General features: G+C 47.2%; 2 protein-coding genes across 5 annotated transcripts in view; both read right to left on the reverse strand.

The window, feature by feature from the left end:
- INTS4 (integrator complex subunit 4) overlaps positions 1–22,920 on the reverse strand; it is a 45,629-nt gene that overhangs the window by 17,056 nt on the left and 5,653 nt on the right. Inside the window, exons 5-15 of the mRNA XM_083436249.1 lie at positions 21,430–21,615; positions 19,854–19,904; positions 15,709–15,797; positions 14,036–14,156; positions 11,167–11,238; positions 9,121–9,295; positions 8,718–8,923; positions 6,352–6,494; positions 4,914–5,029; positions 3,566–3,699; positions 56–213 (exon numbers count right to left, since the gene is read on the reverse strand). Of these exons, the coding sequence (XP_083292375.1) occupies positions 56–213; positions 3,566–3,699; positions 4,914–5,029; positions 6,352–6,494; positions 8,718–8,923; positions 9,121–9,295; positions 11,167–11,238; positions 14,036–14,156; positions 15,709–15,797; positions 19,854–19,904; positions 21,430–21,615 (1,451 nt within the window). The remainder of the gene's footprint in view (positions 1–55; positions 214–3,565; positions 3,700–4,913; positions 5,030–6,351; positions 6,495–8,717; positions 8,924–9,120; positions 9,296–11,166; positions 11,239–14,035; positions 14,157–15,708; positions 15,798–19,853; positions 19,905–21,429; positions 21,616–22,920) is intronic.
- KCTD14 (potassium channel tetramerization domain containing 14) overlaps positions 8,098–22,920 on the reverse strand; it is a 34,062-nt gene continuing 19,239 nt past the window's right edge. The window contains exon 3 of one of the 4 annotated variants that reach the window (XR_014510201.1): positions 8,098–8,151. The gene's annotated coding sequence lies outside the window, so the exon portion shown is untranslated. Of the gene's footprint in view, positions 8,152–12,629; positions 13,120–18,091; positions 18,158–19,206; positions 19,222–22,920 lie in introns of those variants that run through there. The other 3 variants (XR_014510202.1, XR_014510203.1, XR_014510204.1) reach the window with 3 other exon arrangements.

Raw genomic sequence — 22,920 nt, forward strand, 5'->3', positions numbered from 1 at the left:
CTCCTGAAATCGGCAAAGGGTCAACGCAGCCTCCTAGTTTTTCGGAAACTATTACCGAATTGTGAATTCAAGCAGCTCCTGGGTGCCCTGTGGGTCTAGGTGCTGAAGGTTGAAAACTCTTTCAAGGCTCTGCTGTAGGAATTCCTGGGAAGGGTCTTCCTGAAGGGCGAGGCCAGCGGACACAGGTGGGGACGCCAGCTTTTTCCCAGGCAACTAAGCAAAGAGAGAAAGAGGAGCCAAGTTCAGCGGATCACGTTCCACTTTGGAATTTTCTGTCTCCCCTCTGCACTTTTTTTTTATTTTTATGATATTTATTCAAATTTTAGCAGATACAGAAAAAGTAGAGAAAGACAAAATACAGTAAAAAAGAAAGAAAGAAGAATAGAGAAAAATTAAAAAATACATAAAAACCACACCTCCGCCCCACCAGCAGTAAAAAACAAAAACATTTTTTAAAAAAACCTTCCATTTTTCACAATTCCATCCTTCAATAACTTGTTTCCTCGACCTCCTCCCACCTCCCTTTTTGTATTCCAGTTAATAATCAAGTCAGCAAATTCTTTCCATCTTTCACTGCTTACTATCACTTATCTATCCTAATCCATTTAAACCTTATCCTCCCATCGACATCTTAAAAATTATCTATACTCCAATCTTGTAAAGATTGCCCTCTGCACTTTAGCTATCCATCTTCAGTGACAGCATTTCAGTGACTGCTCCCCAAGGAGCAATCAGAGATGGGGACCACCTTCAAGACATGCCATTGTTTTTCCGAAAGGACTGCTGCAGAGCAAGAGCCAGAAGACCTATGAAAATGAGTGCCTGAAGTAGAATTTGCCCCTTCAAGCAGGCCCTGACATGCGGAAGCTCACTGATAGAAAGCGGATGGCACCCAGTCACTGGCCAATCTGGAAACAGTAGCTCGTGTTCTCCTGTCCTGTCCCCTTTATAAAGATCTGAGGAATGAGATCATCACCCCACTCTTACTTACCATCCCAGGCCGCCCATCTGAGGCCACGTGGTTCTTTCTTTTATCAGATCAAAATGATCAGACAACAGCAAAGGTTGCTAGGTTTATCAAGAGTGCAATGAGATTAAGCGCCACTATCTGAATGATAATCTTGGTCATTTGAATGCCGTTTTTACCCATTGTTGTCTTTTTATTTGTATATATTGCTTGTTTTATGTTGCCATGGCCGTTGGCTAATGCGAATAATAATAATAATAATAATAATAATAATAATAATAATTATTATTATTATTATTGTTATTATTATTATTGTTATTATTATTATTATTATTTATACCCCGCCCTCCCCAGCCAAGGCCAGGCTCAGGGCAGCTAACAAGCAATAATAAAAATGTTGAATAAATACTTAAAAACAGGGAAGGGATTTGCTGAATTAGCTAATTTGAACTAGAATACAAAAAAGGGAGGTGTGAGGAAGTCGAGGAAACAAGTAAATGAAAGACAATGATACGGAATTTGGATGTGTTTTCTTTTTTCTTTTTATTATGCTGTTTTGATGTATTGTTCTTTTTTCTTTTTCTTTTTTCTTATTTTTGATGTATTGTTTGTTAAATTTTTCATTGTTTCTGTTTTCTTTTATACTTTTTTCTTAACTAAAAAACTTTTAATAAATATCTTATATATATATAAAAGAATACTTAAAAACAAAATTAATACACAACATTAAAATAAAGTTTATCTATCTATCTACCCAATCACTGGCAGAAGGATGATGCAGACCGGTGCGCTTACCAAACTCACCAGGAAAGCAAAAGCCCTCTCTCATGACTGCTCTAGGGATTCAGCTACATTTTACTCAGACACACTGAAATCAATGGGCCTAACGTAGTCATGTTCATTCACTTCAACAGGTCTCCTCTGAGTAAAACACAGCTGAATGCCGCTCTATGAGTGCAGCCTCCAGTGGTACAGTCCACTCCCCATCTCAGGACTCTACCATCTCACAGTTGTACAGCTGCATTTTACAATTCACCCATGGCGGCGTCGGAGGGGAGCCAGCAGCAAACCACACCGAGCTAGAAATCATAGAATCATAGAGTTGGAAGAGACCACAAGGGTCATTGAGTCCAACCCCCTGCCAAGCAGGAAACACCATCAGAGCACTCCTGACATATGGTTGTCAAGCCTCTGCTTAAAGACCTCCAAAGGAGGAGACTCCACCACACTCCTTGGCAGCAAATTCCACCGTCAAACAGCTCTTACTGTCAGGAAGTTCTTCCTAATGTTTAGGTGGAATCTTCTTTCTTGTAGTTTGGATCCATTGCTCCGTGTCCGCTTCTCTGGAGCAGCAGAAAACAACCTTTCTCCCTCCTCTATGTGACATCCTTTTATATATTTGAACATGGCTATCATATCCCCCCTTAACCTCCTCTTCCCCAGGCTAAACATGCCCAGCTCCCTTAGCCGTTCCTCATAAGGCATCGTTTCCAGGCCTTTGACCATTTTGGTTGCCCTCCTCTGGACACGTTCCAGTTTGTCAGTGTCCTTCTTGAACTGTGGTGCCCAGAAGTGGACACAGTACTCCAGGTGAGGTCTGACCAGAGCAGAATACAGTGGCACTATTACTTCCCTTGATCTAGATGCTATACTCCTATTGATGCAGCCCAGAATTGCATTGGCTTTTTTAGCTGCTGCGTCATCATAAAGAGTTAGCTAGTCGGAGCTAACTCTTTATTAGCAAAAACATGACCTGCCTGGCAGTGTCAGGCCAAATGAGCTCAGCAACTCATCTCTGATAGGTCTTGCTGAGACTGAAGGTCCCTGCTTCCCCACAAAAGTCCCTGTCTCTCCAGGGTGGCCAATGCTCTGTGAACCCAGAGCAAGGCCTAACCGCGAGCTCAAAGCATGGCTGCTGGTGGGAGTTGTAGTTCAAAACATTTGAAGGGCATAAGGCAATGGAAGGCGTTCTACTAGGACCCTCGTACCTACGGGACCGCCTCTCCCGGTATGCCCCACGGAGAGCCTCAAGGTCCATAAACAGCAACACCCTAGTGGTCCCGGGCTCTAAGGAAGTCAGATTAGCCTCAACCAGAGCCAGGGCCTTTTCAACACTGGCCCCAGTCTGGTGGAACGCTCTGCCTCATGAGACCAGGGCCCTGCAGGATCTGATTTCTTTCCGCAGGGCCCGTAAGACAGAGTTGTTCCGCCTGGCCTTTGGCTTGGAGCCAATTTGATTCCCTCCCTCCCTCTCTTTCTTCTTTCTTTTTTCTTTTCCTTTCTCCTCCTGAAATGAGGCTACATTTTAATATTTTAACGTTTCCATATTTTAATGTTGTATTCTAATTTTGTTTTTAGGTTGTATTCATTCAACTTATTTTTATTATTGCTTGTTAGCCGCCCTGAGCCCGGCTTTGGCTGGGGAGGGCGGGGTATAAATAAAAATTATTATTATTATTACTACACAGTGTATTGTAGCTGTCTGGACCCGGAGTGGCAGCCTGCTTTGTCTTCCTATGAGCGTTAATTCTCCAAAAGCGGAACAGAAACAAAAAACAAAACAAAACAGGAGACACATTAAACCATTGACTGGCTTACCCGCAAGGGAGGGACGAGGTGAGAGAGACTGTCCCGAAGGTAAGCGTAGTGCCTAAAGGTGTGATCCGAAAACAGCGCCGGCATGGTTGGGCACGATTTGGCAGCGTTGAAAATGAGAACCAAGACCGCAATGTCTGTTTGCGCCACAGGTTAAGGGAAAAGCAGGATTCCAAAGCAACTGGAGGCACAGGGAGGAACTTTGGAGAGAAGCTGCAAAGAGAACGCTCACGGGTAATGAAGCAAGGGCTGAGGAGCACAGGGCCCAGAGCCACCAATCCATTGTTAGGATATTGATGTTCCGTTTCAGCTAAGAGGAACATATATGTGGATTGTTGCATGTCACATGCCTGTTTACATTCCAGCACAGCTTGCTGGGAACTTCTGTTTGTGTATAGCTTTTGCTTGCTGCTTACTGCTCTTAGACATGAAGGAGAGCAGACATGTTTTCTTTGTCTTGATCTATGCTGAATAAGGGACGCGGGTGGCGCTGTGGGTTAAACCACAGAGCCTAGGACTTGCAGAACAGAAGGTCGGCGGTTTGAATCCCTGCAACGGGGTGAGCTCCCGTTGCTCGGTCTCAGCTCCTGCCAACCTAGCAGTTTGAAAGCACGTCAAAGTGCAAGTAGATAAACAGGTACCGCTCCAACGGGAAGGTAAACAACATTTCCGTGCGCTGCTCTGGTTCACCAGAAGCGGCTTAGTCATGCTGGCCACATGACCCGGAAGATGTACGCCAGCTCCCTCGGCCAATAAAGCGAAATGAGCGCCACAACCCCAGAGTCGGTCACGACTGGACCTAATGGTCAGGGGTCCCTTTACCTTTACCTATGCTGAATAAACTGCTTGTAAATATGCTTTACACATGCCTCTGTCTGCCCTTCCGTCACAAAGAGTTAATTACTCTGCTGATTAGAGCGTGCTCCAGCTTCTGAAGAGTTCTGAAGCTACAGGTCGCTGTTTGACGCAGTTTATAAAACCCAATCAAAAGTTATTCAAATTCTGATCTCATGGCTAACCATGGTTTGCCATTGTGAGAATGAGCAGTATCAAATCTTGGACTTTCACGCTCCTTCCTTTCTCTGTGAAGACAGCAGACAACAAGTTTCTGTTTCTTGTTTGCAGCAAACCATACCGTGCCCCAAAATCAAGATCCCAAACTATACTTTAAGATTTCAGACCAAAGCATAGCACAAACCATGGTTTACAAGCCTATTTTTCAAGCCACGGTTTTCAGTTCTGGTTTGTCAGTCAAGTGACAACCATGGTTTTTAACAACAGCTCGGTGTGGTCTGGTCAGCCAAGCATTATTCAGAGGGAAGGAGAGGGGGTAGCAAAAAAAAGAGGATACAAGCTGGGTCATCCATGTCAGGCTCCGGGGTGTCGAAGAAAGGATGTGTCCCTAAAAGTTCAGGAACAAGTGGAAGCACCAAAGTAGGATGTCTACCTCCCAGGAACTTCAAGCACCTATAACACAGAGATTCAGACTGGTGAACATCTAAAAGATACAGAGGTTCCCTTTCATAATAACCCCAACACAAAGATGGTTGAGAATTTTAAGGAAACTTACTAGTCACTTGTCACCAGAAGGTGCCTGTGATATTTGCCCTCCTAGGGCAAGAGCGTCTCCACCCCCATTGTTCTGCCCGGACGCTGAGGTCCAGCGCCAAGGACCTTCTGGCGGTTCCCTCACTGCGAGAAGCCAAGTTACAGGGAACCAGGCAGAGGGCCTTCTTGGTGGTGGCGCCCGCCCTGTGGAACGCCCTCCCATCAGATGTCAAAGAGATAAAGAATTACCTAACATTCAGAAGACATCTTAAGGCAGCCCTGTTTAGGGAAGTTTTTAATGTGTGACATCTTAGTGTATTTTTGATCTTTGTGGAAGCCGCCCAGAGTGGCTGGGGGATGGGCGGGGTACAAATAAATTATTATTATTATTATTATTATTATTATTATTATTATTATTATTATTGCTGTGTGACATCATACTGAGACAGAGAAGATAAGTCTGTGGGTTGGGCTAGTCTGGTGTGAGAGAGTGACAGAATTTGTTAAGAGGAGTCAGTCAAACAGTTGAGATAATCAGTCAGAAAGTATTAGGAAGGTATAGGCCGGTCAAGAAAATCAAGTTAAGATACTGACAGGAAAATTATTTGAGAAACTATAAACTTGTTAATGCTTGTAAAATAAACTTGTTTATTTGGTTCAACTTTTAACAACTGACTGGACTCAGTGTTTTACCAGAGAGTAACAGGTTGGTGGCAGCGGGGAAGCGAGCACAGTGGTGGCACAGGGATCAATAGACCGTTAAACGTCCGGAGACCCTGTGTGATTGCCACAGTGCCCAAGTGATTTTGAGCGCCACACACACACACACACACAATATCATAAGGGAAGAAAAAAAGGGGAGATCATGCGATCGATATATCGTCTAACATAACATTTATGGGAGGGAACCAAAAGCAGCACACCCGCCATATAAATAATAACGAACAGCATTAACTATACTCAAAGCACAAAGAAGTAAGGAAGTGGGCAAACTCTAGCTGTTTGGATATCTGAATCAGTTGCGCATGTAGTGAGCTTTGGGTATAATTCTTTGTGTTTGGATAAGTGAATTTTTGGGTAACGAGCAGGACCGGCGTGCAGGTGCAGTTTTTTCTAAGTTGCTTTGAGCTCCTTTTTGTAAAGAAAAAAGAACAAAGTGGCTAGCAAGTTCAATGAATGAATGAATGTGGACACCAGAAGGGGACTTCACTGGTTCACTGGCCTAAGCAAGAGGCACTTACTTCCAGATGGAATCCCTATCGGTAGGATACTTGGTGAGGTTTTTCAGGAGCTCCACCAGGGCAAGATGGATGCCTTCTTTCGTCGAGACGTTGGTGCAACACAGCAGCTCGTGGAGAGCCTCCCGGATGTCTCGGGAAGAATCCTGAAAGCAGCACAAAAAGGCTCAGAATATTACAGATGGTCTTGGGGGCACTTGCTTGCGGGTTCTGTGCGTAACACCCAGAGTGGTGTTGAGAGAGTATAAGGCAGCATCTTAGGTGCCAAAACCCTGGAGAGCTACTGCGTGTCAGGGCAGACAATGCTGAGCCTAGGTGGACCAGAAGCCTGATTTGTTTATTTATTACAGTGGTACCTCGGGTTACGGACGCAGGTGGCGCTGTGGGTTAAACCACAGAGCCTAGGACTTGCCAATCAGATGGTCAGCGGTTCAAATCCCCGTGACGGGGTGAGCTCCCGTTGCTCAGTCCCGGCTCCTGCCAACCTAGCAGTTTGAAAGCACCTCAAAGTGCAAGTAGATAAATAGGTACTGCTACAGCGGGAAGGTAAACGGCATTTCCGTGCACTGCTCTGGTTCGCCAGAAGCGGCTTAGTCATGCTGGCCACATGACCCGGAAGCTGTACGCTGGCTCCATTGGCCAATAAAGCGAGAAGAGCGCCGCAACCCCAGAGTCGGTCACGACTGCACCTAATGGTCCTTTACCTTTACCTTTTTACCTCGGGTTACAGACACTTCAGGTTACAGACGCTTCAGGTTACAGACTCCGCTAACCCAGAAATAGTACCTCAGATTAAGAACTTTGCTTCAGGATGAGAACAGAAATCGCGCGGCAGCGGGAGGCCCCATTAGCTAAAGTGGTACCTCAGGTTAATAACAGTTTCAGCTTAAGAACGGACCTCCAGAACAAATTAAGTTCTTAACCAGAGGTACCACTGTATTTTGTTTATTAACTTTATATACCGCCCTTCATTCAAGATCTCAGGGCGGTTCACAGAATAAAACAAAAGATTAAAACACAAGCAATAATTAAAACCAAAACAAACAATTCCCACCCCCCAACACATTTAAAAGGCTGTAAACAATGAATCAGCCAAAGGCCTGGTTGAAGAGGAATGTTTTGCCTGGCGCCTAAAAGAGTATAATGAAGGCACCAGGCAAACCTCCCTGGGGAAAGCATTCTACAAACAGGGAGCTGCCACAGAAAAGGCCCGTTCTTGTATTGCGACCCTCCGGACCTCACACGGAGGAGGCACATGAAGAAGGGCCTTAGATGATGTGAGGTTTGGCCACCGAAACCATATAACAACGGTCCTGAAAGACCTACGCTGGCTCCCAGTACGTTTCCAAGCACAATTCAAAGTGTTGGTGCTGACATTTAAAGCCCTAAACGGCCTCGGCCCAGTATACCTGAAGGAGTGTCTCCATTCCCATCGTTCTGCCCGGACACTGAGGTCCAGCTCCGAGGGCCTTCTGGCGGTTCCCTCGCTGCGAGAAGCCAAGTTACAGGGAACCAGGCAGAGGGCCTTCTCGGTAGTGGCACCCGCCCTGTGGAACGCCCTCCCACCAGATGTCAAAGAGAAAAACAACTACAGTGGTACCTCGGGTTAAGTACTTAATTCGTTCCGGAGGTCCGTTCTTAACCTGAAACTGTTCTTAACCTAACGCACCACTTTAGCTAATGGGGCCGCCTGCTGCCGCCGCGCCACTGGAGCACGATTTCTGTTCTTATCCTAAAGCAAATTTCTTAACCTGAAGCACTATTTCTGGGTTAGCGGAGTCTGTAACCTGAAGCGTATGTAACCTGAAGCATATGTAACCCGAGGTACCACTGTACCAGACTTTTAGAAGACATCTGAAGGCAGCCTTGTTTAGGGAAGCTTTTAATGCTTAATAGGTTAGTTATTGTATTTTAATATTGTGTTGGAAGCCACCCAGATAATTTATTATTATTATTATTATTATTAGAGAAAGCCTGAGCCATTTCAGGCTTTATAGGTCAAAACCAACCGTTTGAATTGGGCCCGGAAGCTAATTTGCAGCTTTCTACGTCGCTGGGAATCATGCACTTAGAAGTTAGGGTTGGCCGCAATTTGGCAGGACAGCAAAATCAGACAACCCATAAGTGGGGGGGGGGGGGAGAACTGACGCATGAGAAGAGCGAAGGGTGAGCACAAGCCCATGGCTAGCTCCCAATTCATCCCACAGTTATGGGAAAGATAGCTGCCCCTCTGTGAACCTATCAGCAAGTGATGGGAAAAACATGAACCAGGAGCAACCGAGGGAGGAAAAAACCCCACAGCTAGGTAGCGAACAACTCGAAAAGTGGACCAAAGAAAGCTCTGTCGGTAAGGGAGGGGGAACACTTGCCTCCAAGACCCCGAGGACGGTGTCCAGCTGGTCCTCCCGGAGAGTGATGTTGTTGGAGATCTTCCTCATGGTATGAATCGACTGGAGCCTCACCTCCTCGATCTCGTCGTTGAACATGTCAACCAGGAAATCGAGGCACTTCTCTGCAAAAGAGGGCGAGGACTGGGCCAGCATGCAGAGGGCCTCGACCGCGGCAATGCGGACCTCTGAGAAACGCAGAGCGAGAGAAAGAAAAGGTTAGAGCAGTCGGTGAAGGCTGCCCCTATGTATTTTTGCTGGGGATGGAGGACATAAAGAGAAACCAGGTCCTCTTTAAGGAGTCCACACACACACACACACTCTTCTGTTTGATTCAGCAAGGATCTTTTTAAGGGGAGATATTGGCGGCAGAGCCTTCACGCACCGTACATCTCGTCTTCCAGCCCATGGACAAACGCCCCGCAGGCACCCGACTCAATTAGGTTCACGGCTCCGGTGTCTACTTCTTCTTTGGGAGCGTCGTCACCCCATTTTCTGCCGCTTGAGAACTCCCCGGAACTGAACAGCTCTTTGGCTCGTTCGTGGGCTGTGCGTTTCCGCTGCAGATGCAAGAACATTTCAGTTTTTGAACACCGAAAACACAGAAGTAAATGCTTCCGTTTTCAAACGTGCTTCGGAAGCCGAATGGCTTTCACTGCGTGTTTTTCAATTTTCGCAACTGAACTTGCAGCCAGCCCCTTGCGCCTCGGTTGTTGAACATTTTGGAAGGCGAACAATCTTCCAGAATGGATTACGTTTGACAATAACGTAAAGGTAAAGGACCCCTGTTGCTCTTCATGTATAAAATTATGGCATTCACCCCCATAAGACGAAGTGTGATGGCAACCAACTCAGAAAGCTTTTAAAAGATTAGACACATTAGAAGGCTAGCAACAGCTAAGGTAAGGCAAAGGTAAAGGACCCCTGGATGGTTAAGTCCAGTCAAAGGCGACTATGGGGTTGCGGCTCTCATCTCACTTTCACGCTGAGGGAGCCGGCGTTTGTCCGCAGACAGCTTTCTGGGTCGTGTGGCCAGCAGGACTAAACTGCTTCTGGCACAACAGGACACCGTGACGGATGCCATTTACCTTCTCACTGCAGCAGTAGCAATTTATCCACTTGCACTGGTGTGCTTTCGAACTGCTAGGTTGGCAGGAGCTGGGACAAAGCAATGGGAGCTCACTCTGTTGTGGGGATTTGAACTGCCAACCTTCTGATCAGCAAGCCCAAGAGGCTCGGTGGTTTAGACCACAGCGCCACTCCCTGTTTAGGGAAGCTTTTAATGTTTAATAGACTATTGTATTTTAATATTCTGTTGGAAGTCGCCCAGAGTGGCTGGGGAAACCCAGCTAGATGGACAGGGTATAAATAAAAAATTATTATTATTATAATAATGTTATTATTATATATAATATGCATTAACTGTCTTGATGCCCGACTAGAGCCAGCACATTCAAATGCCAAGCTGTCAGGAAGCTTTTAATGTGTTGTGTTCTGTTGTGTTTTTGTATATTCTGTTGGAAGCTGCCCAGAGTGGCAGGGCAACCCAATCAGAGGGCAGGGAACAAAAAAATTAAATTTGTTGTTGTTGGTTATATGAATGGTAACATAAAGTGCACACCCAAGGCCATTAACACAACTCCATAGCAGAAGCAAGGGACGCGGGTGGCGCTGTGGGTAAAAGCCTCAGTGCCTAGGACTTGCCGATCGAAAGGTCGGCGGTTCGAATCCCCGTGGCGGGGTGCGCTCCCGTTGTTCGGTCCCAGCGCCTGCCAACCTAGCAGTTCGAAAGCACTCTCGGGTGCAAGTAGATAAATAGGGACCGCTTACTAGCGGGAAGGTAAACGGCGTTTCCGTGTGCGGCTCTGGCTCGCCAGAGCAGCGATGTCACGCTGGCCACGTGACCCGGAAGTGTCTTCGGACAGCGCTGGCCCCCGGCCTCTTGAGTGAGATGGGCGCACAACCCTAGAGTCTGTCAAGACTGGCCCATACGGGCAGGGGTACCTTTACCTTTTTATAGCAGAAGCAAGAGTAACACACAAGGCACCCAGAATCTTCAGTGCCTTCTTGTGGCGCTCATTTGAAACAGCTGCCAAAGTTCTGCAAATATCCAAAGCCATTAGTTCAGCGTTCAGTTTCTGCATGCCAAATTGCTGTGACTTAAGATGTGCGGGGAACCCTTCACCAAAGAAACCAGAATGGCCTGGGGGAGATTTACTGCAAGCTGACAAAGGCTGAGCAAATGCAGCCGAGGCTCAAATTTCACTGGCTTCCACCTGCCAGAAAGCCAGCTTCTGATCTCCTGCAGACACAGAAAGGATCCGAGGACTATCAAAAAGGAACCTGTCGTGCAACTTTCTGGCATGCTGAGGTTAGGACACGGGATGCACAGCAGAAAGGATTAAAAATAAAATAAAAGAAGTTTCTGTACCCTCAGGTCTGACATCAGCTTCTTGTCCAGGGTCTGTTCTAAGAAGTGAGAACTAACTTGCTGCATAGAGCCCTGGGACAAAGGAGGGGAAAGAGGCAGGTTAGCAACAGGGTGATTTTGAACAAAGAACTGGTAAAATAAAAATCCTGGCTCTTAGTCCTCAGCATAAGAGATACACTGCTTCCGAACAAGGAGGGTCTATTTATCATATTTTTTGCTCTATAAGACTCACTTTTTCCCTCCTAAAAAGTCAGGGGAAATGTGTGTGCGTCTTATGGAGCGAATGCAGGCTGCGTATCTATCACAGAAGCCAGAACATTAAGAGGGATTGCTGCTTTCACTGCACAGCGATCCCTCTTGCTGTTCTGGCTTCTGAAATTCAGAATATTTTTTTTCTCGTTTTCCTCCTCCAAAAACTAGGTGCGTCTTGTGGTCTGGTGCGTCTTATAGTGCAAAAAATACGGTAGCTATCGGGCTAATGGCTGTTAAATGACCTCTCCTTCTCCAATCTGTTTTGTCACCTTCCAAGCCAGTGGCTGTCACTACATCTCGTGGCAAAGAAATTTTTTACGTCTGTTCCACTTTGTTCTGCCTGTCCATCCCAAGTCGACTGGCAATCAGGTTCACTTTTTAGCCATGGCACGGAGGAAAGACCGTGTGACACACAGACCCACTTTCTTATTCCCTGTTGCCATTTGATTGGCAGCCTTGTTTCGGAAAGCTTTTAAGGTTTCATATTTCTTTTCTTTCTCTCTGCATTTTGTTGGAAGCCACCCAGAGCGGCTGGGGTAACCCAGTTATACTGGCAGGGTATAAGAAATACAGTGGTGCCTCGCAAGATGAAAAGAATCCGTTCCACCAGTCTCTTCGTCTTGCGGTTTTTTTCGCCTTGCGAAGAAAGCCCATTAGCGGATTAGCACTATTAGCGCTATTAGCGGCTATTAAAGCCTTAAGGGATTAGCGGATTAGCTGCTAAAAGGCTATTAGCGGCTTAGATAAGCTGATAAGCGGCTTAGATCAGCTGTTAGGCTGCTTAGCCATCAGCTGTCAAGCGGCTTAGGGGCTTGGGAAAAAGGGGGTGAGGAGCGGGGAAAAAAACCCCAGGAATCGCAAGACATTTTCGTCTTGCGAAGCAAGCCCATAGCAAATTCGTTTTGCGAAGCACCTCCAAAACGGAAAACCCTTTCGTCTAGCGGGTTTTCCGTCTTGCGAGACATTTGTCTTGCGGGGCACCACTGTAGATGGTTGTTATTGTTTTGGGAAGGGGAACTCTCTGCTTCCCATCTCTATGTTCTTTTCCCTTTTTTGAATTTTTCTTTTTTACTCCAATATATTTCCTGGCATTAGCCACCCCTCAAAATGACCCAAAAGGTCATCAAGGCAGGTTTGGGTAGGGGAGTGTTGTAGCCAATGCAGACTCCGCCCAACTGAGTTTTAGGGAGAGGCTAGATCAATCCATTTACAGGAGGAGGTCCAAGCTAAATCTAGAGCAGCCTTTCCCAACCTGATGCCCTCCAGATGTTTCGGACTCCCACCAGCCCCAAGCAGCACAGCCTTAAAACAGCAGTGCGCAGCCATGCTGCCTCTTCAGGCTGATGGGAGTTGTAGTCCCAAAAGTCTGGAGGGCACCGTGTTGGCAATGGCTGCTACCACAGGGTGGCAGTATGCCTCTGAAGGCCTGATCCTGCAGGCTCTCCTTATTCTCTTAAAGGCATTCAGACAAATTCGCGGAAGATTACTACAGCGGTACCTCAGGTTAAGAACTTAATTCATTCTGGAAGTCCGTTCTTAAACTGAAACTGTTCTTAACCTGAAGCACCACTTTAGCTAATGGGGCCTCCCGCTGCCGCTGCGCCACGAGAGCACGATTTCTGTTCTCATCCTGAAGCAAAGTTCTTAACCCGAGGTACTATTTCTGGGTTAGCGGAGTCTGTAACCTGAAGCATCTGTAACCTGAAGCGTCTGTAACCCGAGGTACCACTGTACTACAGTGGTACCTCAGGTTAAGAACTTAATTTGTTCTAGAGGTCCGTTCTTAACTTGAGGTACCACTTTTGCTAATGGGGCCTCCCACTGCTGCCACGTCGCTGGCGCGTGATTTCTGTTCTCATCCTGAGTTAAAGTTCTTAACCTGAGGTACTATTTCTGGGTTAGCAGAGTCTGTAACCTGAAGCGTCTGTAACCCGAGGTACCACTGTACAGTGGTACCTTGGGTTAAGTACTTAATTCGTTCCGGAGCTCCGTACTTAACCTGAAACTGTTCTTAACCTGAAGACCACTTTAGCTATTGGGGCCTGCTGCTGCTGCCGTGCCACCGGAGCACAATTTCTGTTCTCATCCTGAAGCAAAGTTCTTAACCCGAGGTAATATTTCTGGGTTAGCGGAGTCTGTAACCTGAAGCACATGTAACCCGAGGTACCACTATAGTAATGTCTAGTAGTCACGATGGCTATGCTCTACACCAGTGTTTCCCAAGCTTGGGTCTCCAGCTGTTTTTGGACTACAGTTCCCATCATCCCTGACCACTGTCCCTACTAGCTAGGGATGATGGGAGTTGTAGTCCAAAAACAGCTGGAGACCCAAGCTTGGGAAACCCTGCTACACAGAGACAGAATGCCTCTGAATACCAGTGGCTAGGAATTTCATGAGCACAGTGTCTGTTGTGGTGAGGTTTTGCTTGTGGGCTTCCCTAACTGGTTGGTCACTGTGAGAATAGGATGCTAGACCAGGCAGGCCTTTGGCCTGATCCGGAAGCCAGGCTCTTCTTATGTTCCAGAGGTTTCACAAACCACTAGCAGTTAATGTTTTGACGGACAGCTTGCTCTCTTTTCCAACAGCGTAAGGAGATGACAGGGGCAAAGGCACTTACCAAGAGTTTAGCAGCTTGTACTCTCACCACCCAGGAGCCGTCACTGACCATGTGACAAATCTTCCCAAATGCATCATCCACTAGGCGGATTTCTTCGTTGGAGGAAGGGATTGGGACAATGCTGAAGGGGTGGGGAGGAAGAGAAAGAGAGACAAGGTGCTCTATCAATGTATCATACCTAGGTCTGTTCTCACGTGTTGAACCAGGGTTGGCTGAGAGTTAAATCTTCTATACCTTTCCCTACAAATGTTGTGAATGGAGAGAGGGATGGGGAATCCTACCCAACACACTTGCCCAATTTAGCTTACATAAATAAAAGGCATATTTTATTAAGTGAACACCAAGTAACCAGGGCTCCAAGCTGGGGGAAAACCCACAGCCGATGTACTTTTAAATAAAGCTTTTGAACAAACCATGGTTTCCATAACATTTAGTTAAGCTTCATATACCATACGCCTGGTTTATACATTATGCTTGGCCACAGTTTATAAAACCATCATTTGAGCGTCCTCATTCTGCCCAGTGGTTTAACTATGGTTTGTTTACTGCCAACAAACCACAACCTGACGCTATGGTTTGGTGCCGGATTACAAACCTTGGTTTCTTTCAACTGTGGTTTGACATCACACGCAACCCCAGAACACTCCATTAACCATGGTTTGTTTCGCTACCTTACTCAAGAGATGCCAACTGAAAAAGCTGAAAATGGAGTGAGCGCCCGTTGCTCGGTCCCTGCTCCTGCCAACCTAGCAGTTTGAAAGCACGTCAAAGTGCAAGTAGATAAATAGGTACCGCTCCGGCGGGAAGGTAAACGGCGTTTCCGTGCACTGCTCTGGTTTGCCAGAAGCGGCTTAGTCATGCTGGCCACATGACCCAGAAGCTGTACGCCAGCTCCCTCGGCCAGTAAAGCGAGGAAAACAAGACAGATCTTGGAGAAATAAGTCACAGTTTGTTGATTACCGTATTTTTCGCTCTATTGGACGCAGTTTTTCCCCTCCAAAAATTGAGGGGAAATGTGTGTGCGTCCTATGGAGCGAATGCAGGCTTGGGAGAGGATTGGAATCCGGCAGGGAGAGGCTGCACGGGGCTATGGCTTCTTTAGCCCCACGGAGCCTCTCCCTGGAGGGAGAGGCTGCACAGGGCTGACGGGGAAGGCAAAACAGTGAGCAGGATCCATCCCGCTCGCTGCCTTGCCTTCTTCCATAGCTGCGCGCAGCCCCTCCGGCAAGGAGAGGCTGCACGGGGCTATGGCTTCTTTAGCCCCACGGAGCCTCTCCCAGGAGGTAGAGGCTGCACGGGGCTAAGGGGGAAGGCAAAACAGCGAGCGGGATCCATCCCGCTCGCTGCTTTGGCTTGTTCCATAGCTGCGCGCAACCCCTCTGGCAGGGAGAGGTTGTGTACAGCCTGTACGCTGCTCTTTGGGGCTGGGGGGGGGGAAATATTTTTTTCTTGATTTCCCCCCCCCCCTTAAAACTGGGTGCGCCCTATGGTCCGGTGCGCCCAATGGTGCGAAAAATACGGTAACTGCAGAACAACTCTCTCTCTCGCTCTCTGACCCATGCCCACACAGCATGGAAACTCAAAAGAAAACTTTGCAGCCTTTTAACTTTACAAGACTGGTCATTACTGAACCCCACTCCTTCATTTAGGACTGCCAGGCATTCCACGCATACCTTTCTGGATAAAGCTGACTGAGGACCCAAGTAAGCTGAACCGCAGCACTGCGGACCTGTTCGTAGTCGTCGGTTAAGAGTTTGCATGCCTGAAAAGGAAGATCTCCAGTCAGCTAGCATCAGCCCGAAGTCCTTCCGCCAATATTTATATTGCATGCTTTATAAGAAGTTTAGTAATCTGCAGAGGTATAATCTTCTTGCAGTCCCATGGACTGCAAGAAGATCAAACCGATCCATTCTGAAGGAAATCAGCCCTGAGTGCTCACTGGAAGGACAGATCATGAAGCGGAGGCTCCAATACTTTGGCCACCTCATGAGAAGAGAAGACTCCCTGGAAAAGACCCTGATGTTGGGAAAGATGGAGGGCACAAGGAGAAGGGGACAACAGAGGATGAGATGGTGGGACAGTGTTCTCGAAGCTACCAGCATGAGTTTGACCAAACTGCGGGAGGCAGTGGAAGACAGGAGTGCCTGGCGTGCTCTGGTCCAGGGGGTCACGAAGAGTCGGACACGACTAAACAACAACAACAATCTGCAGGATACGAACTGGAGGAACTAGCCAATTAAAAAATACAGTGGTACCTTGGTTCTCAAACGCCTTGGTACTCAAAAACTTAGAACCCAAGCACGGCAAACCCAGAATTAAGCGTTCCGGTTTGCGAACTTTTTTCAGAAGCCAAACGTGCTCCATTTCGAGTGTTACGCTTCCGATTTGAGTACCACACTTCCGGTTTGAGTGTTACGCTGAGGTCTGGCTGTTTTTGCTATTTATTTTGCATTTTTGTATTTGTGACTGTGTGGAACCCAGTTCAGCTACTGATGGATGGATTGTATGACTGTAGTACATTCTTTATTGCTTTCCTTTTATGGATCAGTGGTCTTGTTAGATAGTAAAATTTATGTTAAATTGCTGTTTGAGGGGTTGTTTATAAAAGTCTGGAACGGATTAATCCATTGTGCATTACAGTCATACCTCGGGTTACAGACACTTCAGGTTGTGTTTTTTTGGGTTACGGACTGCCAAAACCCAGAAGAACCAGAACGGGTTACTTCCGGGTTTCGGCAGTAACACATGCACAGAAACGCTAAATCGCATTTTGCACATGCGCAGAAGCGCCGAATCGCAACCCTCGAGCGCGCAGACGTGCTGCTGCGCTTTGTGAACGTGCATCCTGCACGGATCACGTTCGCAACCCGAGCATCCACTGTACTTTCTATGGGAAAGTGTGCCTTGGTTTGGGAACACTTTTGGTTTTGGAACGGACTTCTGGAACAGATTAAGTTTGAGAACCAAGGTACTACTGTAAAAAGAAACATGAGTCCCTGATGAACACAGGACTATCAGAAGAGACTGATGGATCAGGCCAAAGGACCATCTAGTCCAGCGTCCTGCTCTCACAGTGGCCAACAAGATTCCTGTGGGAAACAAGGGATCAGGATTTGAACACAAGACCACTGTCCCCTCCTTTGTTTCCCATTAACTGGTAATCAGAAGCATTGCTGCCTCCACAGCTGGACGCAGCAATAGCCCTTTCCTCCATGAATTTGTCTGATCCTCTTTAAAGCCATCCAAGGTGATGACCATCACTGCCTTCTATGGGAGTGAGTTCCATAATTTAACTATGTGTAGCGTGAATAAGGGGGACGCGGGGGACGCTGTGGGTTAAACCACAGAGCCTAGGACTTGCCAATCAGAAAGTTGGTGGTTCGAATCTCCGCGACGAGGTGAGCTCCTGTTGCTGGGTCCCTGCTTCTGCCAACCTAGCAGTTTGAAAGCACGTCAAAGTGCAAGTAGATAAATAGGTACCGCTCCAACGGGAAGGTAAACGGCGTTTCCATGCGCTGCTCTGGGAAGCTGTACGCCGGCTCCCTCAACCAATAAAGCGAGATGAGCGCCGCAACCCCAGAGTCGGCCACGACTGGACCTAATGGTCAAGGGTCCCTTTACCTTTAACGTGAATAAGTACTCTATTCAACTACAAACCAGTATAGCAGGGACTGGGAGCCTAAAGACCGTAGAGGATTTTTTTCAGCCTCCACACACTACTCTGGAAACTCCCCCCACCACCACCACCACCAATTTTGGCGCTCTTCAGAGTGGAAGCTCTTGAGAGTCCTGCCACTTTTAGGGACCATGGCATCATTACACACATACACAATCCAGTAGCATAAAAGGAGAATGGCCACTCACTTTGTAGGTGGGAAGTCGGAAAGGAGGTTAAAATCTTTTCCGCTTACAGTGGTACCTCGGGTTAAGTACTTAATTCGTTCCAGAGGTCCGTTCTTAAGCTGAAACTGTTCTTAACCTGAAGCACCACTTTAGCTAATGGGGCCTCCTGCTGCCACCAAGCTGCCGCAGCCCAATTTCTGTTCTTATCCTGAAGCAAAGTTCTTAACCTGAAGCACTATTTCTGGGTTAGCGGAGTCTGTAACCTGAAGCGCATGTAACCTGAAGCATATGTAACCCGAGGTACCACTGAGTGGTACCTCAGGTTAAGAACTTAATTCGTTCCGGAGGTCCGTTCTTAACCTGAAACTGTTCTTAACCTGAAGCACCACTTTAGCTAATGGGGCCTCTTGCTGCCGCTGTGCGATTTGTGTTCTCACCCTGAAGCAAAGTTCTGAACCCGAGGGACTATTTCTGGGTTAGCGGAGTCTGTAACCTGAAGTGTATGTAACCCGAGGTACCACTGTACTTTTAAACCAAATTATAATGCCAGGGCCTTGCATACAGGGTTGTTGGGAGTAAAAACGTAAGAGATGCTGAGCTAAACTCCGATGAGGGAAAGAGGGACGGAAGGATCATGCAATGATCGTTATTAATGGTTGCCCTCCCTGCACTGCTTAAAACTTAAGATTCTTGTTTGTCACCAGGGGGAAGACAAACTTCTCATCATCTGGGTAATAATGCTGGCTAGCTTGCTATTTTGGGCTTGATGTCCCAAGATGATCAATTTGCTCACACCCAGCAGCTCTCCTGTTTCAAAACAAACAAGCACTAAGCCAGCAGACGCTGCGTTTCACAATATTTTTTTCAACTGCTTGGTGGCAGGGAGAGGATCGCAAATCTGATGCAGTCATTAGAGAGCACAGATTGCGTAATTTTTGCAAAGGGTCAGCAGTCGACTTTAATTTTAGAAAATGTGCAAATGGGGATACCCAAGCGCTGGATAAGGAATCCTGTAGGAGCTTCCTTATTATTAGTATAACAAGGAAGTCACACAGGGGTTGAGGGAAAACACAGGGCAAGAAATAAGAAATGGATGAAGTTGGTACATAATGAAATGTGAATTTACAAATACAGTGGTACCTCGGGTTAAGTACGTAATTCGTTCCGGAGGTCCGTACTTAACCTGAAACTGTTCTTCACCTGAAGCACCACTTTAGCTAATGCGGCCTCCTGCTGCTGCCGCACCCCCGGAGCACGATTTCTGTTCTCATCCTGAAGCAAAGTTCTTAACCCGAGGTATTATTTCTGGATTAGCAGAGTCTGTAACCTGAAGCGTATGTAACCTGAAGCATATGTAACCTGAGATACCTCTCTATAATGTACAGTGGTACTTCGGGTTACAGACAATTTGGGTTACGTGATTTCGGGTTACAACCTGCGCCAACCCCAGAAGTACTGGAACAGGTTACTTCCGGGTTTCGACGCTCGAACATGTGCAAAAGCACTAAATTGCGCTTTGCGCATGCGCAGAAGCACTGAATCGTGACCCGTGCATATGCAGACGGGTTGCGAACGTGCTTCCAGCATGGATCACGTTCGCAACCCGAGGTTCCACTGTATAAGTATCATAAATGTATATGTAAAGATTTCATATATTTATTGCAACATAAACAAATAAATAAGAAAGAATCCTGGAGGAGAACACATGGCACCCAGGCCGAAGGCTTGTTACTCCTGATTTTTAGTGGTGGGCTATTAAAAGAATGGGAACAGTTTAAAAATAAAGGAAGAAGAAGAAGCAGCTAACTTCAAATGCAGTGGGCGCAATTGGGTGCTCATGCAGGGCCTGCACTGGTCACAATTTAAAAATTTAAGAAACGAAAATATCCTGAAGCGAGACTTGCGACACAGCCATCCTCCACAGCCCAGCTTAATGGTAGGGCCCCTCACTAAGCACACAGAACACAGTAATTACCTGGCTATAAATGGTTTGCTGCAACTTTAATCCCCTTTCGTGCAGCTGCAACTGTAGGAAAAAACAAAAAAAAAGTGATTATAGTACCCAAAACAAAACATTTTTTTTTATATAATGGAGGGGTGGGAAAGATCACAAGAGGGGCAGGTCCTTAAAGGATTTGCTACTGGAGTTTAGCTATTAAGGGTATCAGCATTGGAGACTGATAATAAATAAATAGAGTCGCAGAGATAACCTTACAAGATTATTTTCCACCTTTGCTACGAGCTCCGTCTCAAACATCCAAATCCTGCAACTGAGTCCATTATGTGCTTAAGGCTACACTCCTATGTCCACTTTTTCCCGGGACTCAGACCCATTAAACACTGCGGGACTCGAACTCAGGCCACATGTGAAAGCTTGCTGCTTGGTCATCCTTTCCTATGATGACTGGATGAGCGGTAACAGTCGAGACTCCATCACCAGGATTCGGCCACACCTTCTTATCACCCAAAGAGAACCAATTTAATATTATAATCCAGGGGTCAGCAAGGTTTATCTCGCCTGGGCCGGTTCACTTCCGCGGAGAATGCTCCGTGGGCTGGATTGCGTCTGAACAGATGCGATTTTCGGCGCCGCAGAAGCGAGTCCCCGCTCTGCCGGTTTAATGCAGCATGCAGGGACTCGCCGAGCGAGCGGCTCGGTTCGGGGGCGGCTTGTGGGCCGTTTAAAAAATGACCCCCGTGTGCCGCTTGTGGCCCATGGGAAGCAGGTTGCCGACCCGTTATACCGTATTTTTCGCTCTATAAGACGCACTCAACCATGACACAGCTAGTTTTTAAGCGGGGGAAAGCAAGAAAAAAAAAAATTCTGCGCAGAGCATGTAAGCGGCTCTCGCTTTTCTTGCTTTAAACCCTTCCGTCCCTCCTCCCGCTTCGCTGAGAAGCCAGGAGAGCAAGAGCGATGGCTGTGCAGCCCCTCTTCTGCTGGCTTCCCAGCAAAGCGGAATGAGGGACGGAAGGGAGCCCTTACAAGGGAGCGCTGAGCAGAGGCTCTTGCTGGCTTTTCCGGGAGGTGTGGGAAGGGACAGAGGGCAGCCCGTCAGTCCCTTCCCCCACCTCCCGGAACAGCCCCAAAGAGCAGCGCTCCGTTTAAAGACCCGCGTGGAGCATGTGTGCGGCTCTTGGGGGCTTTTCCGCGAGGTGGGAGAAAGGACTGGCGCTCCACACGGCTCTTTAAAAGGAGCGCTGAGCAGAGCCTCCCGCCTGCATTCTCTCCATAAGACGCACACACATTTCCCCTTAGGAGGGGAAAAGTGCATCTTATGGAGCGAAAAATACGGTAATCCCCCTGACAACTTCCTGGTCAGCACCTTCTTTTCATGGAAGGCTACCCAAGAAGGGAGTAAGAGATAGGAAGGCAGGCCAGTTCCTCAAAGGGGGACGGCTGCCATCCCATGGCTATGCCTGCTGGCCTCTCGCAGTCCCCATGGTGGCTAAATTCACCCCAGAAACACCTGGTAGACTCCAATGCGCACCCCACACTCTAGGAGGATTTTGATTTAAGGGAAGCTGAGCTCAACACTCCCGACCCTTACCATTGCTTTTATAGCCGCAGTTCTAACCCGAGGATCCTGGTCACTGAAGTGATCCCCGATGATCTTCTGGACGTCTTTGGGAGGCTGGCCTTCGACTTCTTTCGAGGTGCCTTTTTCCACAGTCCCAAGATAGCCAATCAGGAGGAGGCATTTGGTCCTTACCCCGTGGGAGGAATCAGTCAGATGCTGAGGAGTAAGGAAGAAGTAAATGAATGAACGGATTAGCCCAGAGGTCGGCACCCTAAGGCCCATGGGCCGGAAGCGGCCCATGAGGGTCGCTTAACTGGCCCATGAGCTGCCCCCGAACCAAGTCGCCCGCTTGGCTAGTCCCCACGCGCTGCGCTAAACTGGCGCAGCGCAGGGACTCTCTTCTGCAGCTCTGGAAATCGCTTCTGTGCATGACCAGACTCCGAAAATCGCTTCTGCGCAGGCATGGTTTTTGGTGTCTGGGCATGCGCAGAAGTGATTTCCGGCGCCGCAGACATGCACAGACGCGATATCCGGTGTCGTGGTGCACCGGCCCGGTCCACAAAGGATCTCTGCTGGAGTGATCCAGCCCATGCCTGATAAGCCTTGCTGACCCCTGGATTAGCCCCAACTTCTCCCAACTGAGTTCTTGTTTTTTTGTTTTTTAAAATGGACCGGTTTGTTTGGGGATTCAACACTCTTGGGGACGTTGGGTCTTATATGCAGTGGGATTTTAAGCACGTTGCCAAATTTGGGGAAGAGGGTTTTTAACGAAATCTCAGCAATAATTGGGGGCGGTGGGTCAAAAAAACACCTGGATTGGGTTTATTAAATCTCCATACCCACCCAGCAGAAAACCAGGACATCTTACATTAAAAAATAAATAAATCTCAGCAGCAATATACTGACAAAAATCTTACAAGGGTTAAGCATAATAAAATGTCACATTAACTGAGTAACTGACACAAAGTTTATGTTCTGTGGGGGGAGAGATATTTTTGGCAGATTTCATAATGTAGACCAATTTTAAAAATACTGTTAAATCTGTTCCAATGGTCTTTAAAAATATCTGGATTATGCAACGTTTAAGTTATATTTGTTCAAAGGGGACATAGCCTCGGGAGAATAACGATGCAGACTTGTGAATCTGTATATACAATGTCTGGTTTATTGTTTGTAGGTTGGCTTTACTTGGATTTTGTTATCTTTGGAACATTTTTGGTGCCAGAGGTTGTATGGCTGTGCAAGAAAATGAATAAAAAACTATTATTATTATTTTTAAAAATAAAAAAACTCTCCCCAAGCCTCTTTTCCATCTCAGGTCATGCTCCCTCCCTACATTGCTCTAGGCCCTATTTTTTGCCTGGCTGCAAATTGTCCTTGAACTGTTATAATGCCTCTTGGCTGCATGGACGGAAAGGGGTGTTGGGTGGGTGCTATGTAGAGCCTTTGACTTTTGCCTGGCTGGAATGTAGCCGACTGTAAGAGCTGCATCCAGTGCCCTGCGCAGCTTTTGCCTCTAGC

The sequence above is a fragment of the Podarcis tiliguerta genome, assembly GCF_965153285.1.
Source record: "Podarcis tiliguerta genome assembly, chromosome: 4".
Classification (NCBI taxonomy): domain Eukaryota; kingdom Metazoa; phylum Chordata; class Lepidosauria; order Squamata; family Lacertidae; genus Podarcis; species Podarcis tiliguerta.